This window comes from Bacillus rossius, chromosome 10 (genome assembly GCF_032445375.1).
Source record: "Bacillus rossius redtenbacheri isolate Brsri chromosome 10, Brsri_v3, whole genome shotgun sequence".
NCBI classification, from domain to species: Eukaryota; Metazoa; Arthropoda; class Insecta; order Phasmatodea; family Bacillidae; genus Bacillus; species Bacillus rossius.
Window position 1 is genome coordinate 22,703,938 of NC_086337.1, and position 26,971 is coordinate 22,730,908.

The 26,971-nt window shown below is 42.3% G+C and overlaps 1 protein-coding gene across 4 annotated transcripts in view; it reads left to right on the forward strand.

The window, feature by feature from the left end:
* The window catches only part of LOC134535844 (ubiquitin carboxyl-terminal hydrolase 34), a 217,103-nt gene that overhangs the window by 35,614 nt on the left and 154,518 nt on the right, over positions 1 to 26,971 (forward strand). For 3 of the 4 annotated variants that reach the window (XM_063375171.1, XM_063375172.1, XM_063375174.1), the window contains exon 11: positions 21,999 to 22,163. The exons of the other annotated variant lie outside the window; for it this stretch is intronic. In XM_063375171.1, coding sequence (XP_063231241.1) covers positions 21,999 to 22,163 — 165 coding nt within the window. The remainder of the gene's footprint in view (positions 1 to 21,998; positions 22,164 to 26,971) is intronic. 4 annotated transcript variants of the gene reach the window in all.

Below are 26,971 nucleotides of genomic sequence, written 5' to 3' on the forward strand. Positions count from 1 at the left end.
TAAAATTTGTTGCAAATTTATTTGGGAACAAAAACAGTCTCTACTAAATTTTTGCCATCTCCATCCATTTTAATTTTTTACGCAACTCTACTCCTGACCTTTCCTGTTTTGCTGCTGTGCTGTGCTCTCTGCTCCAACTCCCACATATTCAGACCCTTCACTTTTAAGCAACTCCAGCAATGGGAACAGCTTAGTGGAAAAATTTCTCTGTGGCTAAACTACGTTACTTATGCCTCTTTTGGCCGCTTTATTTACTGCCTCCTGAACTTCGGAACAGGAAGCCTCGACAGATAACATTTTGAATGCGGAGTGAGAAAAAAAGAGAGGGCGAGAAAACTTTTAATGGAGTTTGTAGCAGAATTCCTCCTACTTCCTTCCTCTCACTGTCTCTGTGGATTTTAGTGCAGGGGGCCCCTCCCCCCTCACCACCTTCTTCCCACCCAGCCTCCCTGCCTTCCTCCCTCTGTCACTGCATTCTTTAGTGGCACAAAAGAAGCTCTTGTAATCACAGTATAAATTTACTATGGTTTCAACTGTCAATCAGCGAGATTTCACTCTATATAAAATAAAATAATGGACTTTACACAATAGGAAAGTTAAGAATTTTGTGCTAATTGTTTGAGGTACATTACTAACAGTTTAAAGCTTTGCCAATGGCTTCGGAAGTAAACAAAACTAGAGGTGTATGAACCTTAAGAAAATCAATGTCAAATTGAAGACTTTTTTTTTCTTAGACTTCAGTAAATATTTTTAAAACTTTAAAGATTTTGTATGTATTTTGAAAGCATAACACAGCAAAATTCTGATTTAATATTGTTGTTTAGGCCATAAATAACATCTGCAGTGTCTGCTAACTGTGTTTTTACCATGATACTTTTTTTCGGGTAGATAATTCAGAGCAACGGACTGGATTGCAATCCTGCCATGACCCCAAAAAAAAACGGGGGACTACTATATTTCCAACGCGTCACTTCTACGACTTGGCAGTTCTCTGAACCCAAAGCGGTCCAAACAAACCAGTTTTCAGATTCTGTGTTAGTCCGACACTGCTGCTTCTTCACTTCTGGAGGGTAGGTAGCCGCAGCTACTACCGGTACACTGCCCATGCTAGTTTTTGTACTTGTGTTCATCTCTGTGCAGTAGGCCACCTTCTTTGTGGCAGTCACTGCAACTGTTTAGATCCTTCTCCGTGCAGAAACTACCTACATGCCATGCGACATTGTCCACTACTTCAACCAACATGCACCAGTCAATTAAATCACATTCAGTCCAGCACAAGAAATGCTGATTCTGAAAACTTTGATGGAAAGTAACAATTTCTAGTTCATAAGTTATTCATGTGGCCTGTTGATTTTGCGAAATATTTATCAGTGAACAGCTTACGAAACGTACCAATTGAAATGTTCGACTATGAACATAATACCTACATGAACATAATACCTACATGCCCATATGTCGTCTTGTTACTTGGCTCTCGACTTGTGTATTGGTGAGTACCCACCCGGAGGTTACCGCACAACTTAATATTTAATTTCATTGATAAACTGTAAACACTGACTATTCAGAGGCAGCTCTGAGAAAGTTTGCTTGCTTTGTAGTAAAAATATTGTATATTTTAATATCCACTACTGACATTTTAGCACTAGTGTTTTTAAACTGTCTTCTGTTGTAGCAATCATCGAAAATTTCTGTTTAACAATAATAATGCTTTTGTCCACCAACTAAGCAGCTGTAAACAGCTTACATATTACTTAAAAAATATATATATATAGTATGTGTTGTAATGTTTTAATCTTTTAATATAACATTTGATGAACATATTTTTTTAAAATTTTTCTTTCCAGTTTTAAGTCTTGCAGCTTAGATAAAAAAGAAAGAAGTCCTTATCAGCAAAATATTGTTAATTTTTTGTATTTTATTTTTAACCTTTGACTCTTAAATTTGGGATTCAAACTCGAGATTTGGATTTGAGAAAATTGGGTTTTGACCTATCACTAATTTCTGTGCCTTAAAATTTTGAAGATGAGCAACCTTTATTGCAAGTAGACCTCCGAATTTGATACCTACAGACAGAAAGTGTCTTGCAGCTTGTTCTTTTTTGGACTGAAAATTCCCCATGAAGAGTTGGATATGAGTGGCCTTGAATCGATAGCATCGTAGGCACTTGAACACTCTGCCCTTAACTGCACTCCTACCAGATACAATTCAGAATTTATGGTGAATAATGGCAAGAGTGGAAATGGTTCCAGCCTGGAGGAATGTGACGTGGTAAAAGTTAATAACTAAGTTAGTAAAATGACTATTCTTAGGTAACTGGAGGAATGTGACGTGGTAAAAGTTAATAACTAAGTTAGTAAAATGACTATTCATAGGTAACAACATCAGCCTGCTGTAGTCATCCTCTGACACGAAAAATACCATTGAGGGTCAAGAAAGGGTATAGTTTTCTGATGCCTCGTGAACATTCCCGTTCTTGATAAAAAGAGTTCAATGTATGTCAGAAATGAATCCTGCTGAACTTGTTTCACACAAAGCCTACATACACCTCCAAGCTCTTCAATGCTCAATGAGTCAACACACCAGTCACCAGCTTCGCTCTTGAAGATTTGAAATGAATCTCAATACGTAAGTCAAGGAATATGGTCACGTATTTTGAGGCACGGACACTGACCTATGAAGGAAACTATTTCCAATGACTTCATATTAGACTTTTTTTTTACATGATAGTAATCAGGTCATGTTTGGACCACTGACAATCTTCTGACATCAACCACATAGGTCCTTGCCACCACCACACATTACTGACAAGTTTTTCAGGAGCTACACCTCTGGATGCACAATTAGCAGGATTGTCACCTGATGGAACATGCCGACAATTGTTATCCTGAATGTGTGCTACCAGGTTAGTGACAAATGTCTTAAGGGAATGTGGAATGTAGTCATGCCAAGCTGTAAAGCTGTAGACTGTGATACATCTGGACAGAATCCGTTCTACAGTGTCTGTCAGTTTAAGAAGTAAGTGTGCTCTAAGTAGCTCAAGACAAGTAAGAGTCAATTTTTTTTAAATATTTTTAAGATTTGGCAAACAATAATTACACCTTAGTTTTCAACCTACTTGAGCTTCACAGATAAATGACTGCTGGATATCCATGGTTAATGGCATCACTGAAGCCGTGAATGTGGTAGGACTCTTCACTCGCAGCCGATATGAGGCGTGGCACAGAAACTAGACCTAGCGCAGGAAGTTGAAAAGTGAAAAGTTGCCATGATTATTAAATGTTCTGAGGTGGGGCAGCATCCCAATCAAGGCCCATTAACCAAAGGCTCTTTAGAAAGAGCTTGGCTTGAAATACAACGATTGTTATCCAAGCTAAAGGATCTTAAATGTTTTCAATAACAGAATAACAAGTTTTAAAACGTTCTTGGAGGCTTTTGGAGTGTGGTATGACAATACATTGGTTGTTAAAGCCCACTTAATGCCCAACACCTTAATCACTTCCTTGTCTTCCTAAAAACTTAGGGTACATTCCCTATGACTATGAAGTACACAGTGTACTGTTACTTGCACACACTTTTTTTAAACTCAAAACCACCCTCTCCAGTAGTTGAATCAGCTCTAACCGTAATGCAAGAGCCTCTTGACACTGATGTTGCCCCTGTTATGATGTCATACACAAATACATCTTCCATCATTAGCATTAGATAAATCAGCCTTTTCATCCCTAGCAAGTTGCTGGATAGCTCTCATGGCCAAAAATGGGGCAGACAAAACTCCGTAAGCAACGTTGTTGAGGTGGTATTCGTGACTTGGTTGAGTGTGTTTCTCTTGCCACAGGATCACTTGGTAACTGTACTTGATTGTACAATTTGCCGATGTCTGTGGTTAACAATGCTGTATGGTGGTGGAACCGAGTAACAATGTCAGTGATGTCATTTCATAGCTTCAGCCCTGTACTAAGTACAGTGGAGTTCCGATAATCCAAAATTATTGGGACCAGACCCTTTTCGTATTAAACTAAACACTAAACCTGTTTCTTTCATGGCCCACCAAATTTCATCTTGAAATGTTCTTATCTCCTAATACCTCTATTGCAACATCTTTTTAATACAAATTTAAAAACACAAGTTTTTCCTTGTAATTGGAAAATAGCTATGATTATTATTATTCCTATCTTCTAAAAAGAAATTAAATTGAATTTTTTCAAATTAAAAATCGATCTCATTACTAAATGGTTTTGCAAAAATTAAAAAAAAGAAGTTATTTTTAAACAAATTAATTTCCTAACAAAAAAAATTATCTTTCAATTAACATGGCTTTAGAAATGGTATGACTGCTGCCACAAATTTACTCACTTTCCTCAATCCAATCTACAGTAAAGTTATCAACAGGGGGCAGGTTGATTCCTGTTATTTTGACCTGGTGAAAGCCTTTAGCACTGTCAATCACACAATTTTATTGTTAGATCATCAAACTTTGGCCTCAGTGATAATTACATTAATTGGTTTACTACTCTACCTTGAAGACAGATTATTTGGTATATCAATTAACAACTATAATTCCTCTTTATATTCTGCTAGTTCTGGTGTTCCTCAAGGAGGTACGCTATCTCCCCTACTATTTAATATATATATTAATGATATAATTCAGGTTCTTCATGATACCACTGGTCTATTGTTTGCTGATACCTCAAAAATCTACAGAGAAATTAATTCCTTAAACATTTGTTATCTGCTCCAGAGACACATTACTGTAATTGAAATATGGTGTAAACTTAATCTTGTTTCTTTTAACAAAGCTTAAACTAAAATTATTTCCTTCATTAGTAAAATTCAACCAATTTAAGCATGTTTATATGCTTGAAAATATTAAAATCTCATCCCTGGTATAAAAAATCAGGAGGGATGCGTGGACTCCAAACTGTCTAGTATCCATTTCCTAAAACCCTAGCATTAATAATTACATAACATCTTATGCCACTTTACCTAACTTTAATCAGATCTCAATTAGAATTCTGTACAGTAATTTGGAGTAATTTTAACAATTCTGATAGAGAAAAAATTTCATCCATTCAAAACAAATTTTCAAAAATCATTAATCCAATATATTTTCTGTTCCTATGTTATAATAATTGTTCCTATTTAGATTCTCTTTTTTGTATACAATAAAATGTTATAGTTCAAAACTTAAATTAAATATTAAGTACTGGTATTAGGGTTCACGAGTTTATAGTCACCTACAATCTATTTTGTTTACTCTAGACAGCAGAAAGATTTAATTAATAGAGTATTTACTAACTTTAATAAAAAATTAAATATTTTGTATTTTAATTAATTTATAACCATTAATCATTTAATTGTTCCGCAATTCTTCTGTCTTTGTTTAAGTGTTGTTATATTGCATTTATTGCTTGTATATAATGTTGTTTTATTGTGTGGTCACTACATGTGTGTGATGCCAGCTAGTTGTATCTGCTTGCATATGGTGCATATCTGCATGGTCGATCCCCTGCAGGTAATGCCCACATGCACATAGTGCTACCCTACCTGCAGTGCCTTCTGGTTGTTGCATATAGTGTATATGTGGATGGTCGATCCCCTTCAGGTAATGCCCACATGCAAATAGTGCTACCCTACTTGCAGTGCCTTCTGGTTGTTGCATATGGTGCATATCTGGATGGTCGATCCCCTTCAGGTAATGCCCACCTGTGCATAGTACTACCCTACCTGCAATGCCTTCTGGTTGTTGCATCTGCTTGCATGTGGTGCATATCTGCATGGTCGATCCCCTGCAGTTAGTGCCCACATGAGCGTGATGCTACCCTACCTGCAGTGCCTTTTGGTTGTTGCATCTGCTTGCATGTGGTGCATACTTGCATGGTCGAACCCCTGCAGTTAGTGCCCACATGCACAAGGTGCTACCCTATCTGCGGTGCCTTTTGGTTGTTGCATATGCTTGCATGTGGTGCATATCTGCATGGTCGATCCCCTGCGGTTAGTACCCACATGAGTGTGATGCTACCTTACCTGTGGTGCCTTTTGGTTGTTGCATCTGCTTGCATGTGGTGCATACCAGCATGTTCGAACCCCTGCAGGTAATGCCCACATGTGTGTAGTGCTACCCTACCTGTGGTGCCTGGCTACTTTTAGTGACTGTGAATTTTTATGTATTTGTTTCTTTTGTATTTATATTTTTTGAGTTCCAGTGTATTTGTCGAGCCTTACCATTAAAATTCTCAAACTCTTTGTGATATGAAGGATGAAGGTTAACCTTCATAGCATTGAATAAGAATAACATATAATTTAGCCAAAGACATTTTAATAATCATAATATCTGTAGTTTAAGTGTATTTATTTCTTACATGGTGTTTTTTTAAATTATATCTTTGCTTATAAATTCAATAATATTATAAACATCTATCAGCATTTATTTTCGTAATGGTTTTTCACGAGTTTGTGAATTTTAACGTCTGTTACAAGTGTGGTGGACTAGCAGTTGATATGGATGGTATCTAAAGAACGGAAGCAAGTATTCATATTATTTAAGTACATAATCTGAAATTGGCTGTATTAATTATTTTCCACCATAAAATATTTAATTTAGTGTACTTAGCCAAACCGTGTTTGGTCAATACACTTTAATTGCAGTGAATCAATTCACCCAGATTTCAATTTGACTTTTAAAATATAAACATAAGTAGGTAAGTCACTTTTAAGAATGGACAATTCAGTTTTTCATTTGGATCTTTGGCAGTTGTATTCTGAACATGATATGGAATAGATTGTTTCTGCTTTGTGTCGAAAGATGAATGTAACTTAATATGAATAAACTCAACTCAAGATTGATAATCTATTAGAAATATTTCAAGAAAATATGATTTCTGCGAAGATTGTTATAAGTAACAGTCATAAGACTAATTTTAAATTGCACGTCAAAAATATTATAGAAGACATTTTGTTTCAACGGTTTCAAATACAGCATACGTCAGCAAAGACATCAACCTAATAATGGAAACTCTACGAAAAGTAACTACGAGTACCAAATTATAAAGACAATATTTGCAGTACATAAGGTCAGAAGAGCAACAGACATCTGAGATTTCGGAGGAGAACTATCAACGTGTAGGTAGTCGACAAGGAACAATCCAGTCAACTTCCGAGGGCTTTGCCAGCACCGCATTCCAGTTCATGTGGAGGAGGACCAGCAGATCCAGTGCGGAGTTCGGGAGTCCATTGTTCGGGAATACGGTTTGGGACTACGAGAATAGAGATAATCAGACATTCTTCCCACGAGGCGTTCTCAGGATAAAGCGTGGAGTTTGGCCAAACACTGCCTAGTCTACCAGGTTAAATAGAAATCCACTAGATCTTCGTTCTGAGGTTGGTTATTCTAAAGTGACTATTTGTATGCTGATATCCCTTTATCATAGTATAAAGTAAATGTTCGTACAAATCTAAAACTTTGGTATAGTTAAAGACATATTATTAGTTTCAGCTCATCGTTCACCCATACCAACAGAAAAATTTTAGTTTGTTTCAAAATGATGATAACGCCATGAATTGTAACTATTTTAATTCAGAAACAGTTGTATGGATTTGGTATTTGCCAATTTCAATTTAATGCTTAACCATTGAATCTATGAGTGTCTTAGGTGTTCTGTCCCCACAGCAACTTGTATGTCCCAGAAGTCCTGCTTAACCCACAGAGCTAGCAATATTTAACCTAGGCAGAAACAATCTTTTGTTTGCTCTTGTAATATATGATGTTATATGGATGTTTAGTTAAGGATTGATTTGAGACACTCATGTTTGGAATGGTTTAAACAAGCGAATATTACACCACTAGAGTAATAGTCAGTAAAACCTAATCCATGCAAGGAATCTAGTTTCGTAAGATATGCTAGAGTGTATTGTACTGATGCATTGAGACTAATTTCAAATTGTTCATTATGATAATCTTGAAAATTGTTGTACAATGATCTTAGCTTTCAACTTTAGGTAATATAATAACGAATATTATTAGATAACGTGAGGTACTGGTATTAATGCAATCTTATTCACGGTGCCGACACGTTAATCTTAATATTTTCTTTGTTTACAATGATATTTTATATATATGTCATTTAACACAATTTATGTTTGAATCAGATATTCTAGAATCACCATATATGTACATTGATTAGTTTGGTAATTTATAACTCAAAAATACAATGCAACCTGAATTTAGAGATTTTTTGGATACTTACCAAACAAAATAGTGATGACAACTGGCTCTCTGACCCCTGTTGCGAGTGATTCCCTGTTGTGACGAGAGCGCCGGCCAGCCTAAAACTCAGGGAGTGAACGGGTTCTCACCTTGTGGCTTGCAACAGGGGGCCAGGACAACAGTGACCCCTCGAGCTGTCGGCCGCTCGAAACGCCACTTAGTTCGGTGTATGTCGTTAAGGCACTGGCTGCTAAACGGCGAACCACTCACAAGTCCCTAGTGGCGAAGCGCGGAGCAGCGCTCAGACGCGTCCGTCGCGGATGACAGGCGAGCTACGACTGACTCCCACGCACCGGCGCATGGCGAGCGGGAAGCAGGGGAGGGGGACGCACGAGATTCGTGGGAGACAGTACGCGGTCCGGGTCAGATTGCACTGTCATTCATCACACCAGCCGCCGCGCTCGGGTGCGCTCACCGCTCGAAGCACCACTCAAACACTTTTTTACACTCATGCCCGGACCAGACGGCTATGGGCAACAGCGGGCCTAGGGACCAGGATAGACACGACAGCTGTCGTCAATACTTTACAGTGGTCATTTCACAAATGTTTATATCTTATATATAAAAATGAATGTTTGTGTGTTCGTCTTCTATGTGCTCGCACATCGTTCATCTGATTGAGTTGAAACTTTGCACACTTGACCTTGAAAACAAGGGGAAGGTGTCTGTTTAGGCCAGATTTCGTAAAACAAAACCTTAAAGCAGAATTAAATTATTCTTGGTGAAATTTCGCCATTCCATCGTCGTAGTAGAGACTAGCCACGAAAGAATGCAGGCCATTAAATGTAGACAGCGTGCGCGTTGCATGCACTCTGCAAGCTATCAATATTGATGTTGGACTATGTGAGCGCACTCTATACAGTAATCAATGTAACCGAATATGAGTGCACTGCAAATAAAGATTATAATATTGAAAAAAGTCTTTGAAAGAAACTTTACACATGGCTAACTTGGTATTTCTGTTAATTAATTAAGTAACTGGTAATATCCTAACAAATAATGGTTTTCAACTTTAAATATATCAATTTTTACGGGAAAAGAAGTTCGTGAACAACTTTTTTCACTGGAAAAAAATATTAAATGAAAATAACAATAATGTATATCTTATTATTGGTGGGAACGAAACATTTGACCGTATTGGATGGGAAATAGTTTTAGTGGTAATCACCATACTTTCTAGGTGAGATTCTGATAAAACTAATCCTCTGAAAGAAATGACGGTTGAGACTCAGAATCAAGCAGTGCATGAGGTTACTGCCAAGTGCCACGAGCGTCCTTTATGCTAATATTGAACAACTGTAGCCATAGTGACACTGCGAGAGGTCATTGACACAAGGGCAGAGGCATCTGGCTCTGACTTGTCTAGATTGTTTGATGACAATTCTGGACTGGACTTGTGTTGCAAGCCAGATATAGGCGGAGAGTCGTGGAGCAAGGAATTATGTCTCCTGTGGCAAAGCATGCACCCCCTCCTTGATGTGCAGTCCTTGAGACAGTTAAAACTGACCCTCACGGAAATCTAACAGCTAGACTTCTTGACATGCTTATGGGCCAACTCAAACTGATTATGGGTTTCTTGGTCCCATTTGGGGAGTACAATATTTAAAAGAACAAAGCTTCACTCACCGGAAGTGCACACTCAATGCACCTAAGTTTTCTTTCAACACTTCCAAGTTCTTTACCTTCTCTGGGGCATTGACTGGAATTTTTGAGAGGTGCATAATATTTTCCCAGTGCATTGTTGCTATAGCTCACACATCCTTATACCTATCCTTCAGTGTTGCCCAGGCCAAGTTATTGTTCTCTTCTGAGAAGGGAAGAGATTTTATTAGGCTTAATGGTTCTCCCGATAGTGAGCAGGTATTGTTGTTGCTCTGTTGTAGATACTGAGGTGGTGTTGTTCACGGGTGATGTAAACAAATCACAAAAACTTGATAACTCGGTAATTCCACCTTTGAAATGCGGTGTTTACCTTATTCTCATGGCTGTTAGAGCCACTCACAGCACTTTCTTCGGTTTAAGCAATTTAGAGCCTTGAACAAATTTTTCTGAATTTATATTAGGCATTGTTTAATTTTTCTGATTTGCATCGCTAGCTTCAGATGCAGCAATGAATCAGTCTCTGAATAGTGAAACACAAGTTGAAGATAACTTTCCTCAAATTCAACTTTAAATTGGTCCAAATCCCAGCAATGGGCTTGAAACAAACACACACGAATTTAATCCTTTTCAAATTTCTCAGAAAGGATTACAATTCATGTCTGTTATTGTATTTCAGCCATGGTAATTTCCAATTCACTGTTCACAAATTTGTAACATGAATGCAACACTTTACAAACAACTATATGTGTTATGCGGTAACAAAGGAACAAAGGTACGTTACATGTGGTTGACACTCGGAACCATATCCAACGTAATCATGCTGCACAATCGACAAAAAACGTAGTAACTTTAATTATAAACTTTATTACAACTCAGATCGGCTTGGTTAAAAGACGATCTGACTTGCAACATTCATAAACACTTCAAAAATAATAAATTATGAGAATCTTTGTTGAAAATGTTTGTTGTTGTTTTAAATTTTGAGGTTAAGTAAGACTTTGGTTATGCAGTTTTTACTGAAGCAGAAGATTTAAAGAACTGTATGTAGATTTTTTTTTAGATCTTGCACAAAACAAAACAGTCTGCCATTACACAATGTTTACAACAGGTCATCACAGTTCTCTTAGCAACACAATTGACTTTTCCCTACTCGAAAAATAAATGTTTGTTCATTTTGATGATGCCAAAAAACGTTCTTAATACACACATACACATTCCATTTTGTAATAAGTCCCGAAGTCGCTTAGCATCGATTATACAAGACAAGGACAAAGGTGTCCTTGGAATGGTGGCAAAGATTTACTTAAGCCCCATCGTGGGCTGAATGCCCACGACTGCGGTCGCTGAAATTCTAAAATAAATGTCAGAAACGAGGTTGATCACCGGCACAGCATCGACCACATCCGTAAAGTTCGTCACTTAATTCATATTATGTAATGGCGTGAGCCACAGCCAAACACGACTTTTTCAAACGACATCAAGCAGAGAACTGTCGAGATGATGCCACTGCTTCCAGCCACACAGGTATGAGGGAGCCACGTGACCTCACTGCCCAATCACAACACAGCTTTCACAAAGCAACCAATCACAAATTATTTCACTACCATAAAACTTCCAGAAGTCCGTGCCTGCTTTAGTCAAATGATAAACATTGTGGAAATTGCACAAGTTCAACTTTCCCATCATAAGAATTTAGAAAGGCAATGTGCATGGTAGAAATTAGAAGTTTGGTGAGGGTATTTAATCCTTCACTAGGGGAGTCAAAAACCACTTCTCTTTTGCTCTCATTCTCTTTCTTTCTTTTAAGCATTCTCCCTTAATTTCATTTTCAGTTTTTCTTGGAATCTAGCAGGGAACTATGAACTCAAATTAAAAATAATTATGTTTTTTTTTGTCATCTTTTTCAGCGAATTATCCTCTCATTTTGGACAAGATTATAATATAGTAGATTGCAATAAAACAAAAATAACACCAGAAGGTTGTCAATACACCATGTAATACATTTATTCAAGTGTTAGATGTCTATGAAATCAATGTTCTTATCTAGCAAAAAAAAAAATGTTTAAATCAATTTTTATACTATTTCTTCCATTTTGGATGGGATTTCAAATGATAAGAGTGCAGGTGGTTCAATCGGTGCAGGATTACAGAATCTGCTGAACCAAGGAATGTTGCATTAAAGAGCTTTTACTGTTATAATAATATATTTATTATACAGTTTACACCAGGTCTCACCATGGGAGTTGGTGAGAGTGTGTGGACATAATTACCATGGGCGTTACCATGTTATCAGCGCGTGATGTAGCAAATGTGACCTGAGACATGACCGCTCCTTGTAAATGCCTTGTGCAAAAACCTGTTCCGCTCTCGGCATCAAACATGGTAAACTATACACATGTGCTCTTAAGGTGTTCCATATGCCTCTAAACCTCCACACATCCCCATGTGGTCGAAGAGAGAAGCATGGTTTTAACAAGAGTCCTTTATTCGACGCTTTATGCTTCTGTTCCTTACAGTCGTAAAAATTTAAACTGACATCGTCCGAGCCTCCGAGCCCGATACGCCAGTACCCTCCCACCTTCCCCTCCAGCCACGGCATTCAAACCTCCCGCCGCGTGTGTGGGGGGGTGATAGAGTGCCACGGACCTGGAAAAGATGGCGCGAGAGGCTTTTGTTGAGGCTACCCGGCGGCCATGTTTTTCCCGACAGTTCTTCGTCATCGCGGTGAGAGGGAGCTGAACTCGACGTAAACCGGACGTACCGCGGAGTGTTTATTTGAGTATGAGTTACCTTGTAGAGGTGAATTTGTAACTAAACGTGTGGACAATCTGTGCGCGCGCGCCCGTGACAGTCAGCTCAGTGCTACCACGTGCGTGTTGTCTGAGTGCCGGATCAAGTGTTTGCCTCCTCGACGTCTGGCGTGTGGGACGCCCTAAGAACCCACCCATCTAATCATCAGAGCGTGCCCGGCGCTGAGATCGGGCCAGGTTCAGGTGTCGCCGAGAACTGCAGCGAGGGGGTCGAGTCACATCCTCACACGGGCGACGTCACGCCCTAAGGCGAGAGTCTCCGCCGGGTCCGTGCCCCTTGACACGGTGGCGCCCTATAAATTCGTACGTCTCATTTACAATACCCCCGACCATGTCAAATTGGCGCCCAAGAGGTGGGGCGTGACAAAAAGCTGCCAGAATCACCGGGACCTGTGTTGTGCGTGAGTCCGGGAGTTGTGCGGTTGTTGCGCGGAGCGAGAGGAACTAAAGTTCGCGCTCGAATGTACCATTACTGCGCGGAGCGTGGGGTCTAAAGTTAGCGCGGAACTAATGTTCGCGCAGAGTGACTAACTGGACCTCGTCGCGACCTTCCACTTTTCAACTCGCCGGGAGCTCGCTTCCAGGAATTCGGCACAGCGAGAGCAGAGGGACTGCTGTAAACTCGCGGGTGGAGTGTGTGGGTTAGACCGCCGTACGGGTCGCGTAGCGGGGAGGAGCGAGTCGAGTCCACCGGCCTTACTACCACACACCACCATGGCGGACAATAGCGCGAGCGCGGTAAAGTTGGAAATGTTGTACAGCCTGAACGAGATGTGTTGTGTAAAGTGTGCGCGGCCCAGATATGTAGGCGCAGTACCGGGGGTAACATGGGCAGACACGTGTACGTGTTTAGAACCGCGGGCCGATGAGTGCACCCGCGGGGCCAAGGCGGCCGTGCCAGACTTCCTCAAGTGCACTAACGGGGGGTGTGACGGACTAGCATGTGATGGACTATGGTGTAGACAATGTAGAGCGTTCAGACATGCAAAGTGCCTCGTCGCGGCCGAGTTGGCGAGTCTCCAGGACACGTGGTACATCTGCAGGGCGTGCCAGGACGCCGGGCTCGTGTCACGCGGGACAGCTCCCCATGGGCAGTACAGTCTGCTGAACCGGGGGTACCCCATCCCGGTGAAGCACGTGGAGTCCCAGAGTTCGCCGGCCTCACCAGTGACGACCCGAGGCAGTTCATCCGCGCATGTCAGAGCAGTCTGAGCCGTTATGGCGTCCCGGAGATAGAGTGGGCCGCGCGTACGGGCAACGCCCTGCGGGCTGACGCCAAAACCTGGTGGACCATCACGAGCGAGAACGACATGCCATGGGAGGAGTTTACGAGACGGTTCGAGGCCAGGTATGCGGATGCCAGATCGGAGATGAAGGCACGTACCGAACTGTTCTGCCTGGAACAAGGAGCCAATGAGACGGTCGAGGCATTCGTGGTAAAGAAGATCCGCATGTACAGACGGCTCCTCCCGACGCATGCGCCGTCGTGGAACTCATGCGCCCCAGAGCTACGCGCGCACCTACGGCAAGCAACCCACTACTCCGCAGAGTGCTTCGTGCAACTTGCTCGGGCGATAGAACAGGACCTGAAGTCGATGCGACCACCCAGGAACTTCACCCCGGCACCTACACGAGCGACACCAGCAGACACCAGCACTCAGGCATTAGTGTCCTACCCCGCACCCCGCGACGGGGCTCGCCGCGACACCGGGGGGCCAGGTGACCAGTTGCCGCCGGCCTGGCGCCGACGCGCCATAGGCGAAGGCCCACCACCACAGTGTCACACATGTCCTAAAGGCACACTCCACTGGCACGAAAACTGTCCCGTGCGCAACGCATTCCAGCCCAGTGACAGGACGTACCAGTGGCCAGGAAACGGCCAAGGGGAGGTGACGCAGTAATTCCAGTACCCTCACCTCCTGCTGTCACAACTGCGGATGCTGCACAGACGCTGGCCAGGCCACTACTGGGTCACGTCAGCGCAGCGGAAGGCAGACTTCTGCGCATCCCCGTAAGAGTCAACGGGCGAGAGCTACTCCCACTGATCGACACCGCAGCCAGTCATAACTGTGTTGCTGCCCATCTGGTTGCGGGGACGCAGTACGAGCACCAACCGGGACAACTTCAGCTGGCCACTGTCGGAGATGCCTGTCAGACGCAGGGCGTCGCGACGCTGTGCATCGACGTACGCGACCAAAGATCGTCCACAACCGCACTGGTGGTCACGGAGCTACGAGACGACGTCATCCTGGGCCAGCCATGGCTCTGCGAGCAAGATGCGCATATCGGGGTGCGTGGTGGGCTGGTGTGCGTAGGCACCCGTGGGCGCCGCACGGTCTACGGCTTCGGACATCCAACACCACCATCACCCAGCAAGGTCAGTCTCAACGATTTCAAGCACGGGGTCCCTCCCGGACTGCAGGCCACTATCCAGAGTGTACTGGATCAACAGAGCGCTGTGTTCGCGAACGCCGACCCCCTTAAGCGTACATCAGTTGCGGAACATGCAATTCCTACTCACCCCCACGAGCCAATGTATATCCCACCTGGCAGTTATGGGTACGCGGGCAAGCAGACCATCCTAGCGCAGGTCAACGAAATGCTGAGAGATGGTATCATCGAGCCCAGCGAGAGCCCATACAATTTTCAGATCGTGTTGGCGGAGAAGAAAGACGGTACAGCCCGCTTTTGTGTAAATTTCAAGCCGATCAACAAGGTGACGATTAACTCTCCCCCTCCCTTACTGAATATTGCCGATATACTCGCCGGCCTAGGGAGCGCGAAAATTTTCTCATCACTCGACTTGAAATCTGGGTACTGGCAGGTTCCCATAAGGCCGGAGGACCGCCAGAAAACTGCTTTTACCATTCCTGACGGACGCCGCTTCCAGTTTAGAGCCATGCCCTTCGGGCTGCAGGACGCCCCAGCCATTTTTCAGCACATGATGACGTGCGTGTTGGACGACTACTCCGGTCAGTTTGCTGCAGCATATCTCGATGACATCATCATTTGGTCCCAAAACTGGGAGGAGCATGCGCACCACCTCGCACTCATACTGGAGCGCCTTGCGGCACATGGGCTGACCTGTAACAGGGCCAAATGTCATCTGGGCATAACCAAACTGAACTTCCTGGGGCTCGTGGTAAATGCAGAGGGGAACCGACCCACGCCAGAACAGCTGGACGTCATACTCACTCGACCTGTCCCAAACACCCGCAAGAAGCTCCAGCGGTTCATTGGGCTGGCCAACTGGCTGCGGGCTTTCATCCCCGAATTCTCCGTAGTGACAGCTCATCTGTCCCCAAAAAAACCATACAAATGGACGCCTGCTATGCAAACCGCATTCAACGAGCTGAAGCGCCGGTTCAGTCAATGTCATCTACTGGCCAGGCTTGACCCCCAGAAACCTCTCATCGTCCAGACGGATGCAAGCCAGGAGGGCATAGGAGCCATCTTGCTCCAGGCCGGCGCTGGAGGGGAGCCGCGGATAATCGAATACGCTAGTGCCAAGTTTGGGGACTTAGAGCGCAGGTACAGCGTGAATGAGCGCGAGTGTCTCGGGGTAGTGTGGGCATTAAAGCGTTACCGGCCGCACTTGGAAGGACAGCAATTCACCCTGCGCACGGACAGCCAGTGTCTCAAATGGCTTGCAACCATGCAGGGCCGCCGGTCCAAACTGACACGGTGGGCCATGCTACTGCAGGCACTGGACTTCACCGTAGAGCACGTGGCAGGAAAGCAAAATGAGCTAGCAGATGAGTTGTCACGCAACCCTACAGTATATGCGTGAGATGACGCCGAGTGGGAGGAGCTGCTGCCACCGACACGCGAGCAGACGCACGAGTCCCACGGGAATACTGGCGCATGCCTAAGTGCGATTACCCCGAACACACCCCCGACACTCCCCCCAGGGGCAAAACTGGACGATCTGGACGCCTTCGTACGAGCCAAACAGGCGACGGACGGGCACACTCAGGAGCTCATCCAGCGGTGTGGTGCAATGACACTGGAGGTGTACCGAGTGGTAGATGGCTTCCTCCAGGCATGCCCGGTGGGGCCACAACAACCCCAAACGAAATGGCGGACATTCGCACCAGTGGACACACGCCGGGACATCTTCAACATGCTGCACACTAACAAGCTGGCAGGCAATCCGGGGACGGACCAGACCACACGGGCCATCAGGGAATGGTTTTATTGGCCGGGCATCAACAAACACGTGAGGAACAGTGTACGAAACTGCCGGCACTGCCAGCGACACAAAACGAGCGAGGAGGCCGGACGGGCGGGAGCAACAGGTGCCCAGGCGACCCACAGAGCCCTTCCATACCGTGGCTCTGGATCTGATGGGCCCCTACCCTCGCACTGCACGGGGGAAGAGGTTCCTCCTGGTTGTGACCGACTGTTTCACGCGGTGGATTGAGGCGTTTCCCTTAGCCAATTGTCGTGCCGGCACGATCGCTCGGGCGCTGGAGACGGAGTTCTTCCCTCGATGGGGCTACCCCCAGGTACTTCTATCCGATAACGCCACCCAGTTTGCGGGCAGGAAATGGGCGGAATTTTGTACTAAATGGCGGGTCATGGCCCATACCACACCCATCTACCACCCGAGGGCGAACCCGACAGAAAGACGGAACCAGGAAGTAAAGGCCCAGTTGCGCCTGCGACTCACGGACGACCACACAACCTGGGACGTACACCTCCCCGAAATCCTGTACTGTCTGAGACGTAGGGAAAACGAGGCCACCGGGGAAGCACCCGCAACGTTGGTACAGGGGCGGAACTTGCCCTTACCGGGGCAGTACCGTGTTCAGGCGCAAGATGCGGAAGAGGAGGGGCAAACGCCTGAGGCCTGGGCGGCACGGATAGCTGCCACCCGTGACGTGGGCCGGCACTGACAGGCGGAGTATCAGGCCCGTATTCAGTGGCGTCTCGTCAGGGCAAGCAAGGCAAGCAGTGCTTGCCCAGGCAGTTTGCAGACAATGTATTTTTTAAATAAATATTTTATTCAGAATAGTATTTTACTTTGGCTCGTGCAGTTAGGTGTATGTATTTTTTACATTATCTTCTTGGGACCCAATACTGTGCGCTGTGCGCTATAAGAAAAGAACTCGTCGACACACAAAACATGCTGTTTTAGAAGCGTTGCTAGGTTTAGAAGCGCTGGTAGGACCGCTTTCAGCAGGAAGGCTGCCGCAGTAGTTTCCTTTCAGAAGGGGGGTGGCATGGTACAAAGGTTCGAGGAGGGGATTGGCTGTAAACACACGTGGTAGAAGCTACGAATGTAGCGCTTTCTTGCCGAACTCAAGCGAACGAGGCCGAAGCAGACAGTGGAATTTTTCCTACGACTGCTTCGGCTATGTCCGGTACAGTTCGGCAGGGCAGTTGGCGAGGTCGCGTTTCAGTCGGCGGTCGTCTCTCGGGGCGCGCGCATCTCTCTCGCGGGCTGTTGGCTGGCAGTGCGTGGGGGATTTGTGGGCGTATGGGAGGCGGCCTAGCAGTGCCAACTGCTACCGACCGCGTCCCGCGGGTGGCGGATACGGGATCCCAGCTCGAGAGTTGAAATCTCGCTGGAGTGACTGTGAATAACCACGTACCAGTTAACAGGGTTTCTGATCACGTATGAAGATAGTTTCTTTTGTGTTGGTACAAAAAATACCAACATTTAATTTTTACTATTCTAGTACATTTTTATGAGCTTCTTCTCTTTATTTTAAGTAGGTACTTACTTTGCCATGTGTTGTCTGTTTATATATTTTGTACCAGATATCGATGATACTACACTCCCACTTAGTATATAAATAATGTAGAGTAGGTATTTTATTATCAGAATAATGTATGCCAAACATTATTATTTTTCAAAAATAGTTTATAATTTAAAAAAATGTCAATTTTTCTACCTGTGGAATAGTCAATGTTCAGTTAAGAAAACTACTTAAATAGCGCCCTTTTGTACCTTGAAATCCATATTTTCCCGGGGGAGGGCCCCCGGACCCCCCCCCCCCCCCCCAACGTGTTTTGGGGTGAACGGAGTTGTTGCTTTTCCTCATGTAAACCTCACGCCTCGCCACTGCCCATATTACACCCGTGACATCATCACCGCCCCCGGCACTGACACCCGGGCAGCTCGTCTACACCAGGCTGCACCCCCTTTCGGCCAGTGGACGAAAGTACTGCGCCGGGCCGGCGGCGAAGTGGGTAGGTCCCGTACCGGTAGTACGTACTCTAGGTACCACTCCCACGGGGCGGATAGTGAAGTACCACAGGGACGCAGTGAGACTCGCACGTGAGGAGGAGACGGACGTAGAGGCTCAGAGATCTGAGCCAGGAACGCCGGACCCAGCCCCCGATACAGAGCAAGCGGCTGGGGGGCATGACACTCCCACGCCTGCGAGTCCAGATACGTCAGACTTCCACGGGTTCCCCGACGCTACTGCCATAACCTCCATCCTACACACGGGTCACCCGGAGTGTGCGAGGCAGCTGTTCTTCGAGTCGGACACAGATGAGTCCTTCCGTGGATTCGCTGCGGGAGAATGAACGGGCAGTGCCGAACAGCGTTCCACCCCCTCACCGCTCATCTGGTACCCCGAGGACGCCGAAGACCGACCCGAGAATCCGCCGCTTACAGGGCCTAAATGGCCTCTACGCTATTCCCTGGAGAACGCCACGTTCCATGTAACCGTAGAGGAACCAGCAAATGAAGAGGAGGGAGGTGACAGCCCCAATGGACAGGAGGCAGCGGCGAGGGGGGCTGCGCATGGATACCATTTGCGGCCGCGCAAGGCGGCAGGCCCAGCGAGATGCTGCATGACAGAAGCCATACGAGTTGGAGACGCCGACGGACGGAGCGATCGCCCCGCCACAGGTGTGCACACAGCAGACCACGCCACCCAGCTGCTCCCATCGCTGTACTGTCATATCGGGGTACTTTCGGGGGGGGGGGGGGGGGCAATTGACATTGTCCGAGCCTCCGAGCCCGATACGCCAGTACACTCCCACCTTCCCCTCCAGCCACGGCATTCAAACCTCCCGCTGCGTGTGTAGTGGGGGGATAGAGTGCCACGGACCTGGAAAAGATGGCGCGAGAGGCTTTTGTTGAGGCTACCCGGCGGCCATGTTTTTCCCGACAGTTCTTCTTCGTCATCGCGGTGAGAGGGAGCTGAACTCGACGTAAACCGGACGTACCGCGGAGTGTTTATTTGAGTATGAGTTACCTTGTAGAGGTGAATTTGTAACTAAACGTGTGGACAATCTGTGCGCGCGCGCCCGTGACAGTCAGCTCAGTGCTACCACGTGCGTGTTGTCTGAGTGCCGGATCAAGTGTTTGCCTCCTCGACGTCTGGCGTGTGGGACGCCCTAAGAACCCACCCATCTAATCATCAGAGCGTGCCCGGCGCTGAGATCGGGCCAGGTTCAGGTGTCGCCGAGAACTGCAGCGAGGGGGTCGAGTCACATCCTCACACGGGCGACGTCACGCCCTAAGGCGAGAGTCTCCGCCGGGTCCGTGCCCCTTGACACGGTGGCGCCCTATAAATTCGTACGTCTCATTTACAATACCCCCGACCATGTCAAAACATAAACTATAGACATAGTTAAAAAGAGAAAAATCCCTTCGGTACAGATTGAGTTAGTTGAAATCCATCGCACCCAAGAGCACCTTCACTTAAATGTCAAAGTCTCTTGTTGGGCTCAAATTAAATTAAGTTAAGCAGCCGGCCGAGGAAGGCCATGAGAATGGAAGAGTTTAGTACAATTTAAGGATGGACAGAATCATTAACTCAGTAGCATGCAACAATGATGTTCGGTCTCAAGTGGCAATGAAGTTTGGCTTGGGGGGGGGGGGGGGGAACAATGGCCGCAGATCGCGCTGGATGGTGTCCCCACGCCGAGACACAAATGCATTTAGGTCATTCAAAAATCTTGCCGCAGACATTAAAAGCATTAGGCGTAAAACACTTCACAAAATTAAGACAATTAGTACAACAGACCCATTACATTACTGGTAATTTAAAATATAAAAAGTATGAGAACTTATTATTACATAGGAGTGTGTTTAGAATGTTTAATTCTACCTTGAGGTAAATAAATGAAATAAAATTATTTATGTAGCTGTTCATAGTGAAAAAATAAACCATGACTATTACATCTTTAATTAAATAATCAGTGGGTCGAGGGGTCACTTTCCCTCTCGGGTGAAGACCTTGCTCATGTCACTCGCATGTCGCTGGCAGGAGGTTTGAACAACAAAGTAGCCCCTCCATTACTCTCTGTCTCTCCGCCACCAAGTAATTGGCACTAGAGGACTCACAGGAGGGGCGTAGCCCCTGGTCTATGTCACAATCAACAGAAGTTAGATACATTGCCCTGTGTTTAAATCTACATTGAGTGTACTCTAAATTAACTTTGTTCATCAAAATGAATGAAGAAAATTTTTGCACATATCACAGTTTTGCATTTACTGTCCAACTTCCAGTAAAATAAATTTTACAAGTACTAACATTTTTAAAGATTTAAATATTTGCAGCGCCGTATAACAGTTTAATGGCTATTTCTCGCAGAAAAAAAAAAGCAGCAAGAGTTGTGTGGCTTATGTTACATGTGAAGCCAAGCCCAAGGCTGTATTTAGGGAACTGACTGTCTTGCCCCAGAGTGAGTCAGTTATTGACTAGAGCACTGTGACGATTATGTCTATCGTATTTTTGAATGGGCGCAAGGAAAATTTGATCATCAACTACATGCATTTATTATTTTTAATGTGTATGACTGTGCTCTCTTAATTTCACATTAGGACAGTTAGTTTTTGGTCATAAGCATAAGAAATGTCACTTATCCAATTATTTGTTTGTTTACATTCCTTTATTTTGTTCGCTATGTTAGTAGTTCTGTTCGATTTTTTTTCATCAGAAAAAGAATACTTTTTTTTAACTCAGCTTGTTTGTGCATCTATTTCTATCATTCTTGTTTAAGAATATTTGATTTTTGGGTGTTTTTGAAAGTACTGAATCTACAAGTAAGTGATTCTATAAATAACAATACTCATATCACTTGCAGTTAAGGTCTTGTGAACAATTGGGAGAACAATATTTTTTATACTACAATTTGTGGTGTAAAAGCCAGATTGTATTTATCTTTATCAGAATGAGAAATTGATTGATGTGCTGAATGGTCATTTAGTTGAATTGCAATTGAAAATGAATGAACATAATTCTGGGTGCTTCATTCACATATTCGTATTGTTTGATTGTAGTAAGAGAATTTGTCTGTTTTAAATGTGGTTTATTCTACTTTATTGACATTATAAGCATGTGGTGTTACTGCAGGGAAGGTGGCATGGAGTTTATTCACATGATGGACGACCATTCACACGACAGCTCGCATGACTCGACTCAAGGTGGGGTCATGACGGAGCTTGCCAGTTTAGTGCAAGCTCACGCCCATGAGATTCACGACTGTCGTCCCTTCATGAGAAACTTTGAGGCTCATAGGTGAGGAACTTGATGTTACACACAAACTCCCCGCAAGGTCATTTAGAGAAAGGTAGTCCATTGAAAAGGGATACAAACAGGAACTCTAAAACAACTTTCTTTTTTGTTTTTGTTTTGGTTTTTATTAGTCTTGATCATTTTGACTATAAATTTTTCCAGCTTGATGATTCTCCTATCTTTATTTAGCTTTCTGATGGACGTAATCTACAGGGCCACACTTCTCTACTTTGTTTGCTGGTTTACTGTTTACTTTGTTTCCCTCCTGAGTGGAGGGACGATGGTTATAATTTATAAATGACTCTCAAGTGATTTGTCCAGTGATCCATTGAGGATAGTAGTGATCTTCCATTCCTCTTGGTAGGCAACTAATGCTTTGTCTCAACTTGAGTACAAGTACCACTGTTTCTCTTCAACACTTACAGTGATGATCTTGTATGCCTGGTACTGTCTCTCACAAATAAATCCCATGCTGTAATGACTTTGTGGCCAGACGATTGGCTGTCTCTTCTAAACCATCTGCTAGGATGAGTTCTTCATGTGACACAAACAATTATATCCTGATAGGAAGGAACACCATCTTAACAGAAGAGATTTGATTGAAAGTCTGACAGTTGTGGGCAAATTTTAATATTCTCAGGTGTGGTGTGAAGGACACTGTAGTGGCTGAATCATGTGTATAACTACACAAGAGGTTTGTTAAAATAGAAATGGTTATAATTTCTAAATATATTGTTGGTATACTGCCAAAAATGACCAAGTCAATAAGTGACAAAACGAAATAAGTTAAATCCTTCAAGTTTTTACAAACAATATTTTAGTTTTTGAGACTTGGTCGAAATCTCAACATTTTAATTCCTTTTTCTACTGATTGGGATATTCTCTTGGGCATTTTTCGAGTTATATTTAGCCCTTTATTAGGCACATGGTAATGACATATTGACTTGGTCACTTTAGGCAGTACACCTGTGATATGCTAAATTTTTTGATTTATACTATAATAGGCTAAATTTGGATGAAAATAAAAAAGTACAGAAATTTTTAGTGTGTTAATGAAGTATTGAATTCCCAAGACATACAAGATAGCAACTATCGTGATTCTTAATTACATGAATTTTTGACACAACTGTATCTGTTTTCTTGTGCTCATGCACTTTCCCACTTTTTTCTTCTAATTTTATAAAAAATTTCAAACTACAGCAAAAGTAAAAACAAAAAAAAATTGTTGCAATGCGCATTCCAAACCATTTAAATGTTGCTTGCATTGGTTAACCAAAAATGCTAAAAAAAAGTTAGAAATTTGATTTCAAAAATCTCTTATCACATACCTCTAAAAATCACACGTATCTTATCTCTGTCATGTACATTTCATGTCTTCTCTTAGCCCAGACTCTCACCTTGTGGTTTGCCTTCTCATAGCCCAGATGCTCACCTTGTTGTTTGCCTTCTCTTAGCCCAGACTTTTGCATTGATGTTTGCCTTCTCTTAGCGCAGAACGTCACCTTGGTTCTCTTAGCCCACTCTCTCACCTTGTAGTTTGCATTCTCTTAGCCTAGACTCTCACATTGTTGTTTACCTTCTCTTAGCGCAGAACGTTGCCTTGGTTCTGTTAGCCCACTCTCTCACCTTGTTGTTTCTCTTTTCTTAGCCCCGACTCTCTTCTTGTTGTTTGCCTTCTCTTAGCCTAGACTCTCGCATTGTTGTTTGCCTTCTCTTAGCGCAGAACGTCAGCTTGGTTATCTTAGCCCAGACTCTCGCATAGTTGTTTGCTTTCTCTTAGCCCACTCTCTTACCTTATTGTTCGCCTTCTCTTAGCTCACTCTCTCATCTTGTTGTTTGCCTTCTCTTAGTCCAGAGTCTCAACTTGTTGTTTGCCTTTTCCAAAACATGAAATATGAATATTTCTGCCTTGTGTCTTTTCTTCGCATTTATGTGTTTATACAACTTTGACTTCGTAGGTTTATTGTCATTCTATTTGTGTGAATGACGACCTATTACCTAAACAGTTTGGTAGTTAGGTAGTCTGAAAGTGCTCCATTTTGGTTTTTGCGGGGCTTTGAATTTTTAGTACTTACTGCTCTGGTGCTTGGTTGTACAGGTCATTTCTCTCTAATAATGTCACTGGTTTCCTTCAGTCTCTTTCATCACTGTGGCACATCGTGTTGCCACATTGAGATGCTTAGTTCACCTAAGTATTTAGGCTGTAAAACCTTCACTACCTTGCACATAATTTTTTATCATGTCTGCTGACTGTGTAATTGTATGTTTGGGTGGTATAGGTTATTTCCTAATGTTATGTTGCTTGAAAAGTAGGTTTCATTGAATTACCTGGATTAGTGGAGCGATTATTCTCTTCAGGGGTGACTACGACGATAGCTCGTTTTATTTAGACCACATGCCACCACAAGTAAAAAAAATAGCTGGAAACTATTGATAAAATATTTTGAAATTTTGTATAGGATATTTTTAAAAGGTTCAATATTTATAAAGCAGTAATTTATAGGGTAACATATAATTTTTGCTTAAAAAAGGTAATGCTTCACTGCCATAGGGCGTAGTACCTAGCTAACATATTCCAGGAATTTATATTTTGCTATCTACGTAAGCCACTAGCTTTCCAGTATTATAGTACCCATTCTCTGTATTACACTATGAATGAAAATGTCAGTGCATGGTTAGGCCTTTCTTTGTTTCAGTTGCAATTGACTTTTATTTCAGTAGTTCTGGCAATTATAATTAGACAAAGCCAATAAATTGTAGTTTTTTGTTATAAAAGTTAAGTAGATATTATTAGAGATAGCATGTAACAAATTACAAGTATTTGTGTTAGTAGTACCGCTGGAACGATGAATGTGTATAGTGTTTACCTGTATTTTTTTATGTTTTATTTTTACTTATATCTTCTTGTAGTTAAAGTAGCAAAATATTTATTTAATGGTAATAAATACTTTCACTATATTATATGTATTTTCTTCTACGTTATTTTTTATACAATTAAATTACAGATCATTTTTTTAAACATCTACAGTTTTAAGAATTATAGCAGATACCATGTACTCAAATATTATGGATTTTATTAATGAATTAGACACTCAGTTTTAAACTACATAGTTTGATGATTATATTATGGAAACTGAGAAATTTAAATCTCATGTATATCAGAGTTTCATACAGTAAATGACTCATGTAACTCATGTAATACTTAAGAAGGTAAACCTTTTTAAAGTACTTAACGTTAATATATATGTATCTTGAAACTTATTTCAACTTTTTAAATATTCAGTGGTTTGCAAAGTTCTGTAATATTTGAATTGCTTGTTAGCTTGTTACTATATACGAGTGAGTGTTAATTATTTTATAGAACCTAGTATTTGGCATATTTTATTTTACTATGCCTAAATGTTACTATTGAGGGTATTCATGGAAGATTGCCACACTGCATATAAATAAAAACTTTGCAAATTTATAATGTGTTGTTATTTTTGATCAATGTTATAAAACAGATATGTGCTTTGATAAAGTGTTTCTTTGTTCATTTTAGCTAACCACTCAGGACTTAAACTTATTACATGACATTTTATATCTTTGTGTAGGGAAAGTAATTGTAGTAGTTATTGTAATGTTACTAATGTTACTTCTTTCTGATAAAATTATTATTTGCAATAATTTACTTTTTTCCGAGTTCAATTGCAATAATTAATTTGCATTTTTATGTCAATAATACTCTGAATTCTAAATGTTCTCAGCTATGTAACTACTAATAAGTTTAGTCACATTGAAGGGATAAATACATATAATATATTTTGGTTTGTCAAATGTAAATGGTTAGTGATTCAGTAATAGTTTCTCTTTACCCTAATAAAACTGCGCTCAAATTTTTTTAGTGTTTTGATTACTAATTTATTAAATGTCCTAGCAAATAAAACAGGTTCTCAAATTAAATAATTTTTCAGAAATAGTGTCTTCTTGTTAAATTATTGAAGGTTTTAGAAAAATTTTAATGAATTTTTTTCTCAGAAAACTAAATTTTTTGTGGGTGCTCACCTTATTTTATACTGTTGTCTTTTACACAACCCAAATGCATTCATATTTGTTACATTTTGGCTGAACAGTCACCTAAGTTGCATTAAGTTTATGTGCTTGTCCCATTTTAAAACTTTTAGTGAAATAAAATTTTACTGCCGCCAACCATTGTCAGAGGCAGGTATAGTTAAAAGTTAAAACTTTCCATATCTACTTACTGATGTGATTTTCTTTCACAAAAATTTTAGCTTATATAATAAACAAGCATAAAAATTAAGTTTGATCTTAACCTTGTTTTTGTTTCTAATGTGAAATATATCTTGGGCCCAAAACCATGTGTTTTTCTATATCTATATATTTTTAAAAATGGTTATTTTATTAGTGATTAGTTATCTTTTTTATTATTACTGTTCATTCATTTTTTCAAGGACTGTCAGGGTTTTTTCTTTATAATTTGGTTTTATATACTTTTCAGTTTAGTTTATTACTGGTGTTTCTGGACTATTACATAGGGGTGGTATGCTGTGTAATTACAAACATTTTCTTTGAAAAAATTTATAGTGACATCTAATGATGATGGTAGATAATCTTCTAGAGCTGTTAGTGGCTTGCCTATCAGGAAAATGTTTTGTGGTGGTAGTCTTATTTGTATTATAATGCTTGTATGTTTTCTTTTGGTTTAAATTGTGGCATATTGTGTACCCAGCATGGTTGCAAGCAGTGTAACGTTAATGCATTGACCTAAGGAAACTTGTGAAAATGCTATAAGTGATCCTAACCTTTTATCT